Source organism: Myotis lucifugus, unplaced genomic scaffold, assembly GCF_000147115.1.
Source record: "Myotis lucifugus unplaced genomic scaffold, Myoluc2.0 scaffold_169, whole genome shotgun sequence".
In the NCBI taxonomy this organism is placed as follows: domain Eukaryota; kingdom Metazoa; phylum Chordata; class Mammalia; order Chiroptera; family Vespertilionidae; genus Myotis; species Myotis lucifugus.
Window position 1 is genome coordinate 2,330,695 of NW_005871217.1, and position 21,043 is coordinate 2,351,737.

At 40.1% G+C, this 21,043-nt stretch overlaps 1 protein-coding gene across 1 annotated transcript; it reads right to left on the reverse strand.

Annotated features, from left to right (window-relative positions):
• Window positions 1–9,297: 9,297 nt before the first annotated feature.
• On the reverse strand, window positions 9,298–9,955 carry LOC102429724 (histone H2A-Bbd type 2/3-like). Its single transcript, XM_014462090.2, has one exon. It carries the CDS (start codon window positions 9,792–9,794, stop codon window positions 9,447–9,449), a length of 348 nt encoding a protein of 115 aa, XP_014317576.1. The 5' UTR covers window positions 9,795–9,955; the 3' UTR covers window positions 9,298–9,446.
• Window positions 9,956–21,043: the final 11,088 nt, after the last annotated feature.

Genomic DNA, 21,043 nt, shown 5'->3' on the forward strand with positions numbered 1-21,043 from the left:
CTGGCATGTGGTTTAGATTTACTTCATCTATAAAATGGGAATAATTTATCTACTTGTCAGGCCCCAGAAAGCAGAAACAGTTCTCTTTCAGTTCCAAGATGTATTCATTCATTTGAAATTGACAGTGTACTTAGTATGCAAGTACGCTGGACAATGAGTCTACAGAGATCATTTACTCCGATAGCTGCAATGCAAATGTATCAGGTGCAATGTGGGGTTGGGAGATGTGGTTGGAGGGGGGTCCAAGGCAAAGGTGTCAGGTGTGCATTGGAATTCACATGTATGCTTCTATTCTGAGAGGTACCTTATAATCCACAAATTATCATGACTAATTTCTTGGCGCATTTCTATATTTGTAGTAGGAATCTTTCTACAGCTCTTACATAACTCGACTATGTAAAATCAGCATGGTTCTTTGGTGTTGTGTGATCATGTATATGACCAAAAGTATGATGGCGTTCCATTTAAAAACTCTAAATTTTCAAGCCTTTTTCGTCCAGATGTTACATACAAACTGATTTGGCTGTGTGGTGTTTTTTGTTTTCTTTTTAAATTCAAACTTATTTTATTTACAGTTTCAAGAGTGATAAGAATTCTTCAGAGTATACTCTCGTTCTCAATCATTCAGCTTTGGGAAAATGCATCCCAAACCAATACAAAATAATATTGAATGTAAACTGTAACTGAAAAAAAAATTAAAAAGACCAGTTTGCAACAGTACTCGGACATAATAAGGAGAGAACCAAATTAAGTAAAAAGGAAATGTGTGAATAAAGTTGATATACACTGGCTGAAAAAATTGAGTCTTAAATAGTTTAAGAATAATGTATTTGTATATAAAACCAAGTTGTTAATAAAAATGAACTGGAAAATATTTGATAGACAATGGAAAGCTAACATGTTGATATTTGATGTGCCTCAGGAAAAGCCCACCATTCAAAGAACAGAAGAAATAGTCAGATTTACAGCTGGAAATAAAAAGTTCCTGAGTTGATGAAAGACATGTGCTTAAGAATGCACAAGTTAAAATGGGAACAAATTAGGGAGTAAAACTAAGAAGTAAAAGGATTAGAGAAATAAGGTAAGGGAAAAAATAAGACTATTGACTATAACAGATTAAACCAACAGAAGCAACAAAGATAAGTCACCATTACAAAAATCATATAAATTATAAGGAGGGGTAGCATGAAAAAAAATGCTTTCAGAATACAGAGAATCAGCAAAAAGATAAAAGTGATTAGAGAAAAACATATGTTATGGAGCTAGAAGTCAAATCCAGGCATATCTGACTTCAAAGTCTGCACCATTGTCTTCTGCCCTTGGATACATGCACAACCACTCACCTTCAACTTTCTTGCTACATTTAGCTTATTTTAATTCCACGTTACACTCTAGACCACTATCTATTCAAATGACCAGAATATGTATACTCTGTTGCGAATCACATGTCATTAAAGCCATTTCTGATGTATGATCTAATAGGAAAAGATATAAGCCTATGACTGAATAAGAAAGGTATGTATATGAGTCCACAGAACTCAGACCCTACCTAAAATCTGCTCCAGAATACAATGTAGCCTTTCACGGAGAAAATCTGGGAAGGAGTTCATCTATGACCTGCCCACCAGGGAAGGCCCACGGGGAGAAGGTAGAGTCCAGCGCAGCCTGCAATCCTTCGCTTGTAAAATGTAAACATCTCCCAGTCAGGAGAGACCATGGCCCTCAGGTTCTTTTGTTTGTTTGTTTGTTAATGCTCACCCAAGGATATTTTTCCATTGATTTTTTAGGGAGAGTGGAAGAAAGAGGGAAAGACAGAGAGAAACAATGATGTGAGAGAAACACATCGATTGGTTGCCTCCTGCACACGCCAAGGTACATGCCCTTGACTGGAATTGAACCCAGGACCCTTTGGTCCACAGGCCGACACTCTATCCACTGAGCCAAACCAGCTAGGGCAGTCCTCAGGTCCTTGCATCCTCTGTCCTGAACGGGTAAACTCCATCCTTTGTGCTCTCCACCTCCTGACCTACTTCTTAGCTGCAGACCCCTCAACTCATCTCTTATTTTCTATATTCTGATGCCCTCCTCACATCTGTTAATTGGTACTAGACCTCAAGCACTGACCTCCATCTTTCTTCCTCCATCAATTATTTAACTTATCTGTGTCTTAAGTTCCTCTTCTACAAAAAGAAAATAATAGTATGAATTTGGCTGTGGACCCTAGTGACTTTGGGTATCATCATATTTTCTAGAGTTGGAATAAGAACCTTATTAAACGTTCAATAACAACAAAACTGCAATAATCAAAAATTAAACAGCCGAAACCGGTTTGGCTCAGTGGATAGAGCGTCGGCCTGCGGACTGAAGGGTCCCGGGTTCGATTCCGGTCAAGGGCATGTACCTGGGTTGCGGGCACATCCCCAGTGGGAGATGTGCAGGAGGCAGCTGATCGATGTTTCTCTCTCATCGATGTTTCTGACTCTCTATCTCTCTCCCTTCCTCTCTGTAAAAAATCAATAAAATATATTTTTTAAAAAATTAAACAAAAGAGAATAGGTAATAGCGTTAAATTTGGCATCTAAACTATTGACTCAACTAATCAACAGGAGCTATTAGTTTCCAACATTAAATCATGGACCAGGGTCTTGCTTCAGAATGAACTGAAGAACAGTTAAACATTCAGTGGTCTCATAAGCTCCAAGTGATGCTGTGGATAATCCTAATCATCATATTGTCCAAAGTAGTAGATTTGGCTTTTCCACTTACTTGCTCCAGTGGTCAAATATAGGGGTGAGCAAAAGTGGTTTTACAGTTGCGACTGCATGAAACACAGAGTTTATTTATTAATTATTGTATTATTTATTTGTTAATATTATTGTTTTTATTTCATAACCTTTCTTATTATTTAACCTTAGGGTAATAAGGGCTGGTTATTTAACCTACTTTTGCCCACCCCTGTATCTGCCTTTTATTCCACCAGTTTCCCTATCTGTGCCATAGGCCAGTGTCACTTTATGTAATGTCCCCAAGAGACCTCTGGAGGGCGGCAGAGGGAAGGATGTCAAGAGCTGTGGTACATAAACCAACTGGAAAGACAAATTGTAGTCTGTTTTATTACTATAGGCATGAAATCTTCAAATCAAGTAAAATCTTCAAATTTGTCCCCCACCGACAAGACATCTGGACTAAGGTAATTGTGTTGAAGGTCTACTTTGCTCTACTAGTGTAGATTCCATCTTTCTGTTCTCTAGGAAAGTCTTTGGTCTTCAACCCAATCTTTTTCTATACCCTGAGCTGTGGGGCTATTTTCAGTATCAACAGGAAGAGACCTGCCCCAGCAACATTACATTTCCCAAAGCCAAACAATACTTAGATCCCTGGGGAAAAAGAAGTATTCAGTATGTCTCTCAGAAGACCTCATAGGCTGTTTATTCTTGACTTCCTTTTCTTGCTTTACCAGTTCTCTGACACCATGCACCTTCCTCTTGCAAATAAACATAAGACCCTCATATTCCCAGAACAGCAAGAAATACTTGGGAAACATGGTCTTTTGTCAAGTGAATCCCTTGGGTTTATAATAAAAATAAATTCTCTACTCATATTCTATCCTCTTCTAACATCAATTTTATTATTCTCCCTTACATTTCACTCCCGAATTAGCTCCATTGTCTGTGCTCTAAGAATACTTTGGCTCAGAGTAGCCCCCTTCCACTTCAGTGGTGCTGATGAGTGATGTCAGGAAATATCAGCTCACACATGTTTTCTCTATAAACTCACAGATATTGTTTTCTATACAATAGTAATAAGTAATATCTAAATAAGTAAATGTCATAACTAATCATAAAAATAACTAAATGTGTGGTGGGTAGGGATGGGGACTGTCCTAGTGTCAAAAGAAGAGAGAGCATCAGAAATTATCAACTCACCTGAAAATTCTGGGGCTGCTTCCAGCACAATGCCAGACATAGGCAGCTCAGCTCTAGTAGAAAACGCAAGCCTGTACAGCTCAGAAATTGCCCCAGAATAGCCATTTGGTGCTGTGGTTCCTCAATTGCCTGCATCCAGCTCACAATGGCACTGGGTTTTAGAATTACTAGCTTCAAAGTCATTTAAGACTCTCATTGTCCATAAACAAAGAGTCTACTGAGAGAGAGAGAGAGAGAGAGAGGGAGGGAGAAAGAGAGAGAGAGAGATCCACACCCAGAAAAAAAGAGGAAAAAGAGATAAGAAAAAGCAAATGGGCTATTTCTCTAGTCACAGGGATGTAATGTACAGTACAGGGAATACAGTCAATAATATTGCAATAACTTTGTATGGTGTCGGATGGGTACTACTAGACTTATCAGGGTGATCACTTAGTAAGTCATGTAAATGTCTAATCACTGTGCTGTACACCTGAAACTAATATAATATTGTATATCAACTGTAATAGAAAAAATTTTAAATTTATTTTTATTGTTAAAAGTATTACAGATGTCCCCCCTTTTTTCCCATTGACCCCCTCCACCCTGGGCCCACCCACCCCCAGGCCTTCACCACTCTATTGTTTGTTCCATGCTTCTATGTTCCTGGATCTATTTTGTTCATCAGTTTATTTTGTTCATTAGATTCCACATATGAGTGAGATCATGTGATACTTGTCTTTATCTAGCTTATTTCGCTTAGCACAATACTCTCCAGGCCCCTCCATGCTGTCTCAAAGGGTAAGAGTTCCTTCCTTTTTACAGATGCATAGCATTCCACTGTGTAAATGTACCAAAGCTTTTTTATCCATTCATCTACTGATGGGCACTTGGGCTGTTTCCAGATATTTTTTTTTTTTTAAGGAGTCATCCATTTATTGGCTAGGGTTTCTACCAAGGTTAGTGTGTAAGGAGCTAGAGGTCCATATTCAGAGCAGGCCAATTTTAATTCTTTAAGTATTTTGTAAGGTATAGCCTCCCAGGTGGGGCTTTCGTCCTCATCAAACTCATTCTCATATGCAACTGGGAAGCAGAGTGAGAACTCAAGATCTCCATTAGCTTCAGCTTCTCTTATCGCCCTTTGAAATTTAGACATGGAGCTCCTAGGAGCCGCATGACCTGGTTTAGGCTTCCTTTCTAATTTAGGGAGCCTGTTTTGAATGGGAGGGCCTCTCTCCTCTCTACTGACTGGAAAGGAACAATGATCATGTTTATGATATTTATTCTCCTTCCGATCAGTAGGCATAGCTAAATTGCTCTTAGATTGAGCTGGAGACAATAATGATGTGTCTTCTCTAGGTGGATCCGAGGGACTATTTAAAGTTTGAGAACGTTCAATAGTTTCTGCCTCTGGTGCCAAGGTGCCACGAATTGAATTCCAGAGGGAAAAGCTTTTTGCTGGGACCTTCTCAGATCCATGGTAGCTGTAATAGTTCATTAATTGCTTTCCTACTTTAGTCCAAGTTTCTAAATTAACAGTTCCATCCTCAGGAAGCCATTGACATACATCTTCTATAAAACTTTCTGTCTGACTGGGAGTAACCTTAACTCCTCTGCTAGCAAGCATATGCGTTAAAACATTAATACAGACTCTTTTTTCTTTAGACTCAGTATGACCCATCTTGTCAATCTAAGTTCTGTACTAACTACCCGCTTACCCTACTTATCCTCTATAGGAGGGGTCTGCAGTACCCTACGGTGCAGTCCTATCCGTCCCAAGTACTTCCCAAGTACGGGGGGACTTACCTAGAGGCCCCACGTTGGGCGCCAGTTGCTGGGGTCCAATCCCAGCGGGTTCAGGGGTCCCCAAAGGTGTGGACGGAGTCGGCGAAGAAGGAATGACACGAAGACAGCCTTCAGTTGATCAGCAGCCTAGTCAGGACCTCTAGCCAGGATCTCCAGCCAAAGTTCTGGTCGGAGCTCTGGTTAGGAACTGATGAGGTTCTCTGTTTCCAGATCTTAGTTATTGTAAATTGTGTTGCTATGAACATAGGGGTACATACATTCTTTTTGATTGGTGTTTTGGGTTTCTTAGGATATATTCATAGAAATGGAATCACTGGGTCATAAGGTAGTCACTTTTTTTTTCTCTTAGGAAACGCCACTGTTTTCCACAGTGGCTGTACCAGTCTGCATTCCCACCAACAGTGCATGAGGGTTTTCTTTTCTCCACATCCTCACCAACACTTGTTTGTGGATTTATTGATGGTAGCCATTCTGACAGGAGTGAGGTGAATCTCATTGTGGTTTTAATTTGTCTCTCTCTGATGATTAGTGACATTGAGCATTTTTTCATATGTCTATTGGCCATCTATGTGTCCTCTAAAAAATTATCTATTCAGATCCTTTGCCCATTTTGTTAATTAAAATATTATTTCATTGATTTTTTACAGAGAGGAAGGGAGAGGGATAGAGAGCCAGAAACATCTATGAGAGAGAAACATCGATCAGCTACCTCCTGCACACCCCCTACTGGGGATCAAGCCCGCAACCAAAGTACATGCCCTCGACCAGAATCAAACCTTCAGTCCATGGCCCAATGCTCTATCCACTGAGCCAAACCAGTCAGGATCCTTTGCCCATTTTTAAAAAATTGGATTTTTTGTGTGTGTTGAGTTGTATAAATTATATATTTTGGAAATTAACCCCTTATCAGATGTATCATTGGCAAATATGTTCTCCCATACAGTGGGTTGTCTCTTCATTTTGTTGGTTTCCTTTGCTGTACGAAAGCTTTTTAGCTTGGTATAGTCCCATTTGTTTATATTTTCCTTTGTTTCCCTTGCCTGAGGAGACACATCGGTAAAAATATTGCTATGAGAAATGTCTGAAATTTTACTACCTATGTTTTCTTCTAGTATTTTTATGATTTTGTGACTTACATTTAAACCTTTAATCCATTTTGAGTTTATTCTTATGTGGACTTTTTAAAGAACCCTTGCCTTTATCTTTGGATCTTGAGTCCTAGGTAGGCATAAAGAAACACTATTAATTTTAAAAAAATCAGGATCTTTAAGTGTCATGAACCATTGTACAGTGGGGCCTTGACTTATGAGTGTCCCGACTAACGAGTTTTTTGAGATACCAGCTGTCTCTCGGCTGATTTTTTGCATTGAGTTGACAGAGTAATTTGAGTTAACGAGCTCCTTAACGAGCTCGGTCTCAGAACAAATTAAACTCGTAAGTCAAGACCCCACTGTACAAGTAAAAAAAAAAAAATCTGGAATAAAAGGTAGAATGGGTAACTAGATGTTGATTCCCAGATTTCTAGTACATAAACTTGTGGAAACCTTCCATTATGCAAAGTCTGTTGGGGAAAGGGGAGAAAAGAGCATTTAGAGCTTGAATTCCAACTAAAACTTGATTCCAACATCTTTAAAATATTAATGCCTTACTTTCAGTTCTGGCAACATAGAAGACTAATCTGATAGTCACACTGTAAATAAAAGCAAGATTCAACTTCATGCTGTCTATAAAAGATGTTTTTTAACCATACAGATGAACCGTGAGGACATTATGCTAAGTGCCCTCCCACACTCACAAAAAGAGAAATACTGCACAATCCCATTTACATGAGGTATCTAAAATGGTCAAATTCACAGAATCCAAGAGTGTAATGGTAGTTTCTAGGTTCAAAGGGGAGGGAGAAATGGGGAGTTACTAATCAATGGGCATAAATTTTCAGATAAGCAAGATGAATTAATTCTAGAGATCTACTGTAAATATTGTACCTATCCAACAATAATGTATTGCACACTAAATTTTTATTAAGAGGATTAACCTCATTTTAAATGTTATCACAATACTTACATGTATGAATCCATTAAGCTGAAGTTCTAGAACAGGCCAAACTATTATGTGGTGTAAAAAAATAAGAACATTGGTTGCCTCTAGGGTATGAGGATGAGGCTAATTGGGTAGGTGCTTGAGAAATCTTTTCATATGATCCAGAAGTCCAACTCCTGGGTATTTACCCTAGAGCAGTGGTCGGCAAACTGTGGCCCCTTGAGTGTGGCTCTTCCACAAAATACCACGTGCGGGTGCGCACGTACAGTGCGATTGAAACTTCGTGGCCACACTCAAGGGGTCAAAGAGCCGCATGTGGCTCGCGAGCCATTGTTTGCCAACCACTGCCCTAGAGAAATGAAAATTTATGTTCATACAGAAATTATCCATGACTTTGTTGAACTAAAAAACAACAGTAAGTAAAGTCAGTTATTTTACCAACAAAAATGGGCTCATTGGGGGAACGGCAAAGAATTGCAATTCAGGACAAACTATGGCAAAACCATAGGCAAGTGCAGAGAACAAAGGAGAGGAACTGTTCCTTTAGAGAGGAATGGGTGAAGTTGGGAGAGGCTGTTACAAATAGAGTCCATTGGAGAAAATTGGGAGTTGCAAGTGTAGTGGATTTTCATTGGATGGGCTGTGACAGTTTCTCATTGGTTGCCCGGCAATGAGAAAATCTTCCTTGTAGTTCAGTGAAAGACTAGGTCACTGGCATAGAAGCAGTAGCCATAATCAAATTCAAACTACATAGGACAAAAAGAAGTCTCATTCACTTTAAATTATGGGTATCAGAGTCAGTTATTAATCTGGCTTTCAGAAACTAAGGCCCCCTTCCCTAGGTATATGTAAATCAAGTGATTTGATGAAGAACCTGGTCTAGCACAGGTTACACACGCCAACTAGTGGTTGGGGAAAAGCCTTTCCAGGGGCACAGTTCCCATGCAAAATTGTTGAGGGGCTAGACCTTGCCTGGTACAAGCAGCATATGCAAATAGAGAATCCAGGGTCAGCCCTGGCCAGGCACCCTTTGTTGCTAGGTGACAGCTTGTTTACCTAGGTTGCTAAGGGTGTCTCTTAGCATCTCTAAGGGAACAGGACCAAAAAAACTGATCCTTCATGACCTTCATTCCGATTTTGCATCTTTATTGCTTGTCCAATCCTCCCCTGACCCCCATCAGTCCTCAATCTCCCCGTCAAAGCCACTGCCCCGTGGGAGTCGATGCCAACCACTCTGTCCACCCCTCCATTCTGCAGGCGGGTTGGCATTGCACCTTCACCCTATCACGATGCCTGAGTCATGGTCTTGCACTCCACCCCAGTGAACACCAGGCTTCTGGGGACCTTGCCAGGCTCTGACTTGCTCAGAGACGATGGGGGAGTTTTCCAGACCCCAGCCTACCCCCACCCCAGCCGGCCTCTCCCACCCTGGACCACCCCCTGCACTGTCACCATGGGGGGCTGCGCGTGTCTTGTCATCCCCGACTCCACCCCCACCCCCCCCCCCCCCCCGCTCCCAGGAACACACCACCACCAGCCCATCCCTCCAACCACCTCCCACACAGAGTGACTGAAGCAGGCACATGGGTTTCCTTCAACACTTTATTTTCAATAACTTGGCCCAAGGCGCCAGACAGGCCCGGGCTGCCTGGGCTGTGAGTGGGCCGAGGCCCGGGGAGCCCAGGTCACATTGGGAAGCTACCGCCTGCCCGGGGCCACCTGGGAGATGGTGGTGTTCCCGAAGAAGCCACTGAGCAGGGCGTTATTGTGGATCGCCATGTCCAGCAGCTCCGGGGTGATGCGCCTGCAGCCGATTTTCTGGGCCTCGTTGCCCGCCAGCTCCAGGACCGTGGCCGTCAGGTACTGGATGATGGCCGCCAGGTACACGGGTGCGTTGGCGCTGAGACGCTGGGTGTAGTGGCCGTCCCGCAGGAGGTGCTCCAGGTGGCTCACGGAGAAGATCAGTTCAGCTCTGCTGGTGCGGCTGCGGGTGCGGTTCCGCCTCTGATGATCAGAAGACCCTCCGCGGCTCCTTTGCCCAGACATGATGGGCGCTGGGGGGCGCTGTCTCTGACCCTTCTAGCTCTGCGGTGCCGTTCAGTGAGGTCAAGTGCAGGAAGATGCCAGTTGGTCTCAACCGCTCAAGATGACCAGTACAGAGGCTCCTGCTCTGTATCCTAGCGACCATGGACCGACCCCTCATTGGTCCAGGTACAGGTTCTATGACACATAAGTTCCGTGAGGTCACTGCTTTCCCATTGGCCCTGGTGGGCCGGGGCCTGCAAAGAAGAGGTGCTGGCAGCTCCCTGCTCACCCTTGCTCATGGGACCCTCTCTTTGAGGGAACTCTCACTGTCCACTGGACAGGAATGTTGTAGAGAAAAAACATGTGGGATCCAGTGGCACCAGGTATAACTGGTGATGTTGGACAGCCAGCACACCTATCTACTTCCAAAACGTTGGAACCTCCCCAAAAGAAACCCCTGTACCCTGTGTGGCAGTCACTCCCACTGACCTCCTCCTCTCCTAGACCCAGGCAACCATGAACCTGCCTCCTGTCCATAGAGCCTCGCCTATTCTGGAAATTTCTAGGGATGTAATCATAGGATAAACAGGTGGCTTTTTGGGTCTGCCTACTTTCACTGAACATAATGGTCTCACTAAGGTTCACCCCGGTGGTAGCATGAATCAGCACTTTATTCCCTTTTCATGCCTGAATAATATTCCATTGTATGGGTGGACTACATGTTGGGCATCGGTTCCTCAGTTGATGGGTGTTTGGGTTATTTTCACCTCCTGGCTGTTGTGAATAGCACCGCGGTGAACATTCCTGCACAGGGTTCTGTTTGAACACCTGTTTTCCGTTCTTCTGTGTGTCTATCTAGGAGCAGAATTGCCAGGCCAAGTGGTAATTCTATGTTTAACTTCCTGAGGAACCGCCCACTGATTTCCATAGTGATGGTTCCATTTTACAGTTCTGACAACAGTGTCTGAGGGCCCCAATTGCTCCATATCCTCATCAAAACTTATTTCCCTTTTGTCTTGCTTATAATCGCCATCCCAGTGGGTGTGAAGTGGTATCTCCTGGTTTTGATCTGCATTTCCCTAATGGCTAGTGATGTGGAGCATCCTTTTATGCGCCTCTTGGCCATTTGTACATCTGCTTTGGAGGAAGCAGATGTACTTTCAACTGCTTTGCCCATTTCCTAAAACTGGGCTGCTTGTCTTTTCTGTTGCTGAGTTTTAAGGTTCTTGATGCAGTCTGGAAAGTAGGCCACTATCAGATATGTAATTTGCAAATGTCTCTCCCATACTGGAGGTTGTCCTTTCACTTTCTAGATAGAGTCCTTTGAGGCACAAATGTTTTGCATTTGGATGGCATACAATTTATTTGTTTTACAGTGCAGAAAGGGGATTGGAAATGCTTCTACTTCTTAAACAGTTTTCACCCTCATAGTTTTGGTGCCCACCCGCTTCACCTCCACTTCCAGAGTTAGCCTTTGCAGCCTTTGGAGATTCTTCTGGTGGGCAGAAGGACAGTCGTAAATCAGGATGGTTTGGGGCTTTTCCTACTTAGGGCTTAGGATTCCTAGTTTGTGGCCTTCTGGGGTCTGTTCGGTTAATTGCTACTCATCTATCTCCTTTCCTGCTTTTTCAATCTTGTCAAATATAATTTTTGAGTAATTTCAGTAGATTTGGGGGACTTGATAAAGTTATATGTGGAAGTATGTGTTCCGCCTCAACTATACCTCATGGAGAGCATGGAGGTCTGCTTGCCTGCCTCATTCACCTTGTGCGCTTTTTTTTTTAAATCAAGCCACTCTCCCTAAAATACTCCAGACTCAGATGGTCTCATCGGGTTCTTTGATCCATTCTGTGACCTTTTTTGCCCTTTTAGCTCTCAGCCCCAAGACCATGTACTCCAAACCAACTTCCTAACCGTAAACCCTCAGGCCATGCTTGAAGTTCAGATGCCTTGCCAATATGTGTCTGCTTCATAACCTGTCTACTCTCTCTGACCCCTATCTTTTCCACACACTTTTCCAGTTCTGACCCTCATAACTCTACTCCTTCTCACTACATATAACGCTGACTCCTATCAGACACAGGCGAGCCCTGGTCCCTCCTATGCATTCAAATAATGATATTGGTGACAGTGATAACTACTAAGTGCTAAATGTTTCTTATGTGATGCTCACTATGGTAGACACTTTATACACATGACCTTGTTTCATTCTTCATCACAGCTTTACCTGATAGATGGCATTTATTAGACCCATTTTATAGATGAAGAATCAGAGGCTCAAGGAGGGAGAGCAGCTTCCCAAAATTCACCAGGCTGGTAAGAAACAGAGATGGAATTTAAACCCAGATCAGGCCAAGCCCATGCTCTTGTTAGGACACTATCCTGCTCCAGTCAAGGCCTCAGAGAGGGAGCTGGTAAGCAGAAGGTGAGAAGGTACTTAGTGCCTGAACTGGAAAAATGGCCACCATCAATGGGACAAAAGGTAGACCATGAAGAAAGATGGGGCTAACAAAGAAAAAGCTTCACTGACTTCACAGGTTTGAATAGCATTGACCCTGTGATCTTCATTTGTGCACAGGATAAATTACCATGCTTATCTACCCACACAGACAGAAAGTTAGTACACCACTATAAATCAATATACTCACCAACATGGGTTAACACATTGCGGGCGGATCACGAGCATTCTCGTGTTTTCATATTACAAGTGTTTTACATAAATGTTAAAGGCACGCCTTAAAATTAACTACCCATTGCATTTTGAAGTTATTTATTGCATGTTCTTACAAGCTAATATCTTTTTAAAATATGATACTTTGTAAAACGTTTTTTGTACTCGTTCAATAGCAACTTATCTGGCCACTGGGTAAAGCTAGCAATAAAACTACTGGTGCGCAATGTGTTAGGATGATTTATCACAATTGTAAAAGATGCTTGATTATTTTTGTCCAGAAAGAAAGCTTGAATTCTATTAATAAAGCTAAGACTTTTACTGCTTCCTAGCCTGGCACAAAAATAAAGTCATAACAATAAGCCTGAGTTGTCAAGAAAGCATGTAGTCATATTTTACAAACCAACTTAGGGAATTATGGCCCTAGCTGGTTTGTCTCAGTGGATAGAGTGTCGGCCTGTGGACTGAAGGGTCCCAGGTTCGATTCCTTTCAAGGGCATATGCTCAGGTTGCAGGTTCGATCCCCAATGTGGGGTCTACAGGAGGTAGCCGATCAATGATTCTCTCTCATCATTGCTATTTCTTTTTTTAAAAATATATTTTATTGATTTTTTACAAAGAGGAAGGGAGAGGGATAGAGAGTTAGAAACATGGATGAGAGAGAAACATTGATCAGCTGCCTCCTGCGCACCCCCTACTGGGGATGTGCCCGCACCCAAGGTACATGCCCTTGACCGGAATCGAACCCAGGACCCTTCAGTCCACAGGCCAGTGCTCTATCCATTGAGCCAAACCGGTCAGAGCTCACCATTGCTATTTCTATCTCTCTCTCCCTCTCTCTTCCTCTCTGAAATTAATTTAAAAATATATTTTAAAAAACAAATTTAGAGAATTAGGGAAGAGTAAAATCCACATGGGAAAGATTTACATTGATTTCCCACTCAAGATGGTAAAGTGAGTTCATACTATGGAACGCCTGCCACTCCAAACACATGACAATGATAGAAAAAAATATTAACAGGTAAAATAAAAAATGAACAGCCAAGACAAAAAAAAATGGTCTGTGTTGAAATGGCAGGCTTTGTAGACTGGAAGAAAATACTGATAGCAAGAAATTGAGCTCCTTGCAGAGTATAACATTCCAAAAATACTCTGAGTAAGATGAAGCACAAAAGCCAGGCTTATTGCTTCAAGCCAAAGACTAGCATCAAACTATCCAAAACCCCACTAACTCCTGCATGTATATCTGACAGAAAAAGAACTACTATCAAATCTATCAGGGTCATTGGCTCTTGTGAGTTTCAGGCCTACAGAGATGAGAACAAAGACATTGCCTGACATCACAACTAGGAGCTGAGCTAAGTAACCAGCTGGCTCTGTGAGTGGATCCCCTAAGATGCCCAGGAGCTCTCTGGGGAAGTGATATGAACATGTCCTATAAAATGGTTTTAATCCTAACAACTGACTGGTATTTTGCAGGAGTGCAGTAAAGAAGAAAAGGGTGCTGAATAGAATGATTTCCTTCCATCACAAAGCTTCTACCTTTGCAACAAGCAAAATTAGAGAAATTGGAAAACACTTTTTAGAAAGTGAGGGGGTTTTGTTGATGTTTGCAAACTATTTATAAAACTAATCTAGCTATTCTTGTGTGTGTTTTTTATGGAATTTCCATGCAAGCAAGAAGACAATGGAGTCACATCTTTAAATTATTGAACAATTTAACCCATAATTCTATACCAATTGAAAATATCTCTAGAAAAATAAAGAAGAAATACTTAATAGATGAACAAAAACTGAAAAGAATTGTCAGCATACCTATCCTGCCAGATATGTTAAAAGAAGTTCTTTCAGAAGAAATACAATAGAGTTTAGAAACTTGGATTAGACAAAGAAATGAACAACTTTGTATATGATATAAAGGAATGTAAAATACAACATATTTCTCTCATTTTAAGGTTATTGAAAAATAACTATTTGTTTAAAGCACTAATGGCAGTAATATATGGGCTGTTTATAACATATGCAAAATGAAATGTAGGAGAACAATGGCACAAAAATGGATACAATTCTTACATTACACAAGAAGTGGCATAATATTACTGGAAAATAAACAGTCTACTTATTGAAAACTCAAGATAATGACTGAACTTGTTTAAGAAAAGATGCATAAATTATGTCAACGGAGGAGATAAAATGGGATCATATAAATTGCCCAATTAAAACCAGAGAAGGCAGAAAAAGAGGGAAAATAACGCAGCAGACCTACAATAAAAATAAAACAGCTAGAAATATGATAGATGTTTATCTAATTATATTAGTAACTCTTAATATGAGTAGACTAAATACACTGGTAGAAGGAACTTGTCAGATTGCGTTAAAAATTACAACTCAGCCGAAACCGGTTTGGCTCAGTGGATAGAGCATCGGCCTTGTGGACTGAAGGGTCCCAGGTTCGATTCCGGTCAAGGGCATGTACCTGGGTTGCGGACACATCCCCAGTGGGAGATGTGCAGGAGGCAGCTGATCGATGTTTCTCTCTCATCGATGTTTCTAACTCTCTATCCCTCTCCCTTCCTCTCTGTAAGAAATCAATAAAATATATTTTTAAAAAATTACAACTCAACTAAATCTTCAATAAACCCAATTAGAATATAAACTTATGTAGATTAAAAGTAAAGAGATGAGAAAGGCATATTCTACAAATGTTAACAAAAAGAAACCTGGATGGGTGTGACATCAGCATCATGGCAAAGTGTGACACCCTCTTAGTGTTTCCCCATAAGTCTACAGCTTGTCAGGCATCTATAATACAACAAAAGTTTCTCTGTTCAACACACTAGGATCCCTGAGAGATTCACGCATTGGCACATCTGAAGTTGAGCATACTGTAATGCATGGGAGAGAAAGGATGGGGGAGGGGGCAGGAATAGGAACAATGCCCACAGACACGGTTTCTCAAACACCGTGACAATTACCATGATCCCAGTGACCACGGTAGTGTTAGAGGATCCCCAATACCACTCCACCATGAAGGGTAAGATGGGCAGCAGCAGAGTCAGTGCCAGAGAATCTGGCTCCCTCCCCCAATGATGGCAGAGCCCCCTGGCAGCAGAAATAAGTCTAAGGTTTGCCATGGTACCAGCAGCCATAGGGAACCAGACAGCAGCACAGAAGGCTTGCAAACCTGGCTCCTCCCACCTGCCACATCTCCTTACCATGGTGATGATGCCCCAACAACCAGGAGACCCATCACCCTAATTACCCACAGGTTGACTCCCAGTTCCACAGAGAGCATCCCCACCCCCCACGGCGACATTGGAGGTGCAAGCAGTGCAGGTGAGAGAAAACAAAAACTTGCACTATAGCACCATCTACTGGAAGATGTAAAGAAAGACCTCTAATTACCAACCTGATGAATGGCTAAAATCACAATGGTACCTAAATAAGAAAACTGTTCACTGCTTCAAATGTGCCAACAGAGAAACAACCCATAAGCACTGTGAAAACTAAGGCGACATGGTAACGCAGAAAGAAAATGACAATTCTCCAGAAATCAAACTCAAACACATGGATTGTGATCTAGAGGATTCCGAATAGCAATCATGAAAAAAAACTCAATGATATCGAAGAAAACTCAGAAAAGCAGTTCAATGGGATTGGGAATAAATATAATAACAGAAGGAATATGTTACCAAGAGATTGAAACTCTGAAAAATACCCAGAAATCTTGGAGCTGAAGAACTCAGTAAATAAGATTAAGAATGTATTGGAAAGTATTTGAAATTGAACAGACCATATGAAAGAGAGAATTAGCAAGCTGGAAAATAAAAATCTAAAAATGATTCAGGTGGAGGGGAGAGAGAACTAATTTTTTTAAAAATTAATGAACTATACAATAACTAGCTGATTTCTTTAGAAAGGGCAATATAAGGATGATTGGTATCCCAAAAGGAGAAGAGAAGGAGAAGGGAACAGAGACTAGTCAAAGAAATAACTAATGAGATCTTTCTGAACCTGGGGAAGGAAAGTTAATGATAAAAAAGAATTATCAATGCAGTCAGGGAACAAAGACAGTAACGCGCGCGCGCGCACACACACACACACACACACACACACACACACACACACATACACCCATTAGGTAATCATCAGATATCTCAGCAGAAACCCAATGGACCAGGAGAGAGTTAAATGATACATTCAAAATATTTAAAGAGAGGAAACACCAACCCAAAATAATATATACAACGAAGTTATCCTTCAGATATAAAGGGTACATAAAGGCTTTACAGACAAGTAGAAGCTGAGGGTATTTACCACCACAGGGCCTGCATTATATAAGAAATGTTGAACGGAGCTCTTATACCTGAAACAAAAAGGCAAAATACACAAAACTTTGAGTAAGATGACAAACAGACAGGAGCAGAAAAGAATGGCATGTAAACACTTAATTATACCATAAAGGTTAAAGAAAAAAATAAAAATATCTATAGCTACTTCAATTTGGTAATGAATGCACAACATAAAAAGGGATATTTTTTAAAATACATTTTTATTTGTTTCAGAGAGGAAGGGAGATGGAGAGAGAGATAGAAACATCAATGATGACAGAGAATAATTGACCAGCTGCCTCCTTCACGACCCACACTGGGGCAATCTGGGCATGTGTCCTGACTAGGAATCAAACCATGACCTCTTGGTTCATAGGTCAACACTCAACCATTGAGCGACCACAGCTGGGCAAGGGATAATTTTTTATAATAAAAACATAAAAGGAAAGGGGGAAAGAATGGAAATTAAGTAAGTAAATGAAGATGCTCTCAGGGGAAAAAAGGAATTATTTTATCTAAAATGTTTTATTACAAACCACATGGTAACCACAAACCAAAAATCCAGATCTGAGATACAAAACATAAAAAAAGATGAAACAGAAAAAAAGATCATAGAAAAGCACCAAACACGTGGATTAGAGAGAAAAAAACTCATAGACACAGACAATAGTGTGGTGATTGCGGGGGGATGGTGGAGGGAGGTGGATAAATGGTGATGGAAAGAGACTTACTTGGGGTGGTGAACACACAATACAGTGTACAGATGATACGTTGTAGAACTGTACACCTGAAACCTGTATAATTTTGTTGACCAGTGTCACCTCAATAAATTCAATTAAAAGGAAAAGATATTTTTTAAAAAAAGAAACAATGGAGGTACATGGCAATCAGAAAACAAAAGATAAAATGGTGGTAGTAAATCCTCACATATGAATAATCAGTCTAAATTTACATAAATTAAACTCATTAATTAAATGCCAGAGTAGCTAAATGACAAGATCCAAATATATCCTGGCTTCTGAAAACCAATTTCAGAGCTAAAGACAAATATAGGCTCAAACTGAAGGGGTGGAAGATGATGCACTAAGCAAATGGAACTAAGAGAAAAGATGGGCTCAAACTGAAGGGGTGGAAGATGATGCACTAAGCAAATGGAACTAAGAGAAAAGATGGGCCCTAGCCGGTTTGGCTCAGTGGCTTGATCCCTGGCCCTGGTCCGGGTGAGTGCAGGAGGCAACCAATCCATGTGTCTCTCTCACATAAATGTTTCTCTCTCTCTCCGGGTGAGTGCAGGAGGCAACCAATCCATGTGTCTCTCTCACATAAATGTTTCTCTCTCTCTCTCTCCCTCTCTCCCCTTCCACTCTCTCTAAATATATATATATATATATATAATAATCTCCTCGGGTGAGGATTAAAAAAAAACATTTTTTTTAAAGAAAAAACATAGTGTAGCTATACTTATATCAGACAAAATAGACTTCAAAACAAAAAAGTTAACAAGAGGCAAAGATGGATATTCTAAGAATAAAGGGAACAGTATATTAAGAAAACATAACATTTATTTATGCATATGCACTCAACTTGGGAGTACCAAAATATATAAAGCAATTATTTAAAGACCTAAAAGGGGAAATAGACGTCAACACAATAATAGAATACTTTAAAACCCCACTTACAACAATGGATAACTCATCCAAACAAAAATTCAACAAGGGAACATTAGCCTGATATGACATATTAGACCGGATAGACTTAATAGATATTTAAAGAATTTTTCATCCCAAAGTGATAAAATGCACATTCTTTCAAGTGCACATGGAACATTCTCAAGAATAGAAAATATGTTGGGACACAAAGAAGTCTTAATAAGTTTAAGAAGATCGAGATCATATCAAGTATCTTCTGACCACAAAGGTGTGAAACTATAAATCAACTACAAGAAGAAAACTAAAAAAAAATTACAAATATGTGGAGATTAAACAACATATTACCCAGCAATTATTGGGTCAATGAAGAAATAAAAGGAGTCAAGAGACCAATGAAAATGAAAATATAACATACCAAAGTCTTTGGAATGTAGCAAAAGTGACACTAAGAGGGAAGTTTACAGACCTATCTCAAGAAACAATAAAAAACTTAAATAAACAATCTATTATTACACATTAAGGAACTATAAAAAGAACAAAGGAAGCCCAACATCGTTATAAGGAAAGAATGTATAAAAATCAGAGCAAAAATTAATAAAATACAGAATAAAAAGACAATTGATATAAATTATTAAAATTTTAGAAGAAAATATCAGAAAAAAATCTTCATGACCTTGGGCTAGGTAAAGAGTTCTTAAATACAACACCAAAAAACCCCACAACCCATAAAAAATGATAAATTGAACTTTATAAAAATTCAAAACCTTTGCCCTTTAAAAGATACTATTAAGAAAATTAAAAGACAAGCCATAGACTGGAAGAAAATATTTGTAAATCATATATCTGATAAAAGTCTAGTATCCAGAAGAACTCTTACAACTCAAAAGCAAAAAGACAATTCAAATTAAAAATGAGCAAATGGCATGAGTAGATATTTCTCCAAATCAGATATACAAATGACCAAACAGAACATAAGTTAGTTTTTAAGGAAATGAAAATCAAAACCACAATGAGTTTCCACTTCACACCCATTAGGATGGCTATAATTTTTAAAAAGAAAACCAAAAATAGAAAATAACAAATATTGGTGAAGATGTGGAGAAATTTGAATTTTCTTTTTTTTTAAATATATTTTATTGATTTTTTACAGAGAGGAAGGGAGAGAGATAGAGAGTTAGAAACATCGATGAGAGAGAAACATCGACCAGCTGCCTCCTGCACATCTCCCACTGGGGATGTGCCCGCAACCCAGGCACATGCCCCCGACCGGAATCGAACCCGGGACCCTTCAGTCTGCAGGCCGACGCTCTATCCACTGAGCCAAACCAGTTTCGGCTGAATTTTCATATATTGCTGGAAGGAATGTAAAATGGTGCAGCACTGTGAAAAATAATTTATCAGTTACTCAACAAATTCAACATAGAGTTACCACATGACCCAAAAATTCAATATCTAGGTACATACTCAAAAGAACTGAAAATGAGTGTTCAAACAAAAGCTTGCATACACATGTTCATAGCAGTACTATTCGCAGTAGTAAAAAAAGATGGTAACAATCAACTGATGAATGGATAAACAAAATGTGATATATACATATGACTGAACATTCTTCAGCCATCAGGAGTAATATACATACTACAATATGGCTGAACCTTAAAAATATCATGATGAGGCCCAGCTAGCATGGCTCAGTGGTTGAGCATCGACCTATGAACCAAGTAGGTCATGGTTTTAGTTTGTTTGTTTGTTTTTCATAGATGGCTAAAATATTTGATTAAGGGCATTTAATTTTAAAAACACAAGAAAAGGGATCATGATTTTTAGAAAGATTTACAACAAAAATAGTTACAATTCTTTCCCTTATTTTATGAGTTGCTTTTCACACTTTGAAGGTGTCCTTTGATGAGTAATGTGTTAATCTTTTTGTTTTTGGTTAGTGCTTTTCCATTCTGTTTAAAAATAGTTCCATATTTTAAGGTTATGAAAATATTCTTATATTATCTTCTGAAAGCTCTACTCTTTTGATTTTGACACTTAGGTCAAGAATCCACTGGGAACTGATTTTTCCATTATGTACATTCATTTGTCCCAGAGCTTTTTATTGAGAAGACAGTCCTTTTTCCACGAACTCTTCAGGGTCACTTTTGCTATATAGTAAGTTTCTGGCTGTATCTGCTGTAGTTCCAGTTAGCCTTGATATCTGGTAGAATAAGTCTGCATTTCTCTTCCTCCCACTCTCCCCCCACCCCCTTCTTCTTGTTCTTCTTCAAAAATATTTTGGCTATCTATGTTTGCTTTTTAAAAAATTTCTTATTAAGTTATTACATATGTGTCCTTATCTCCACATTACCCCCCATCCCCCCCACTCATGCCCTCACCCCCCTGGTGTCTGCATCCATTGGTTAGGCCTATATGCTAGCATATAAGTCCTTTGGTTGATCTCTCTCCCTTATTCCCACCCTCACCTACCTTCCCTCTGAGGTTTGACGGTCTGATGGATGCTTCTCTGTCTCTGGATCTGTTTTGTTCATCAGTGTATGTTGATCATTGTATTCCACAAATGAGTGAGATCATGTGGTATTTTTCCTTCATTGACTGGCTTATTTCACTTAGCATAAT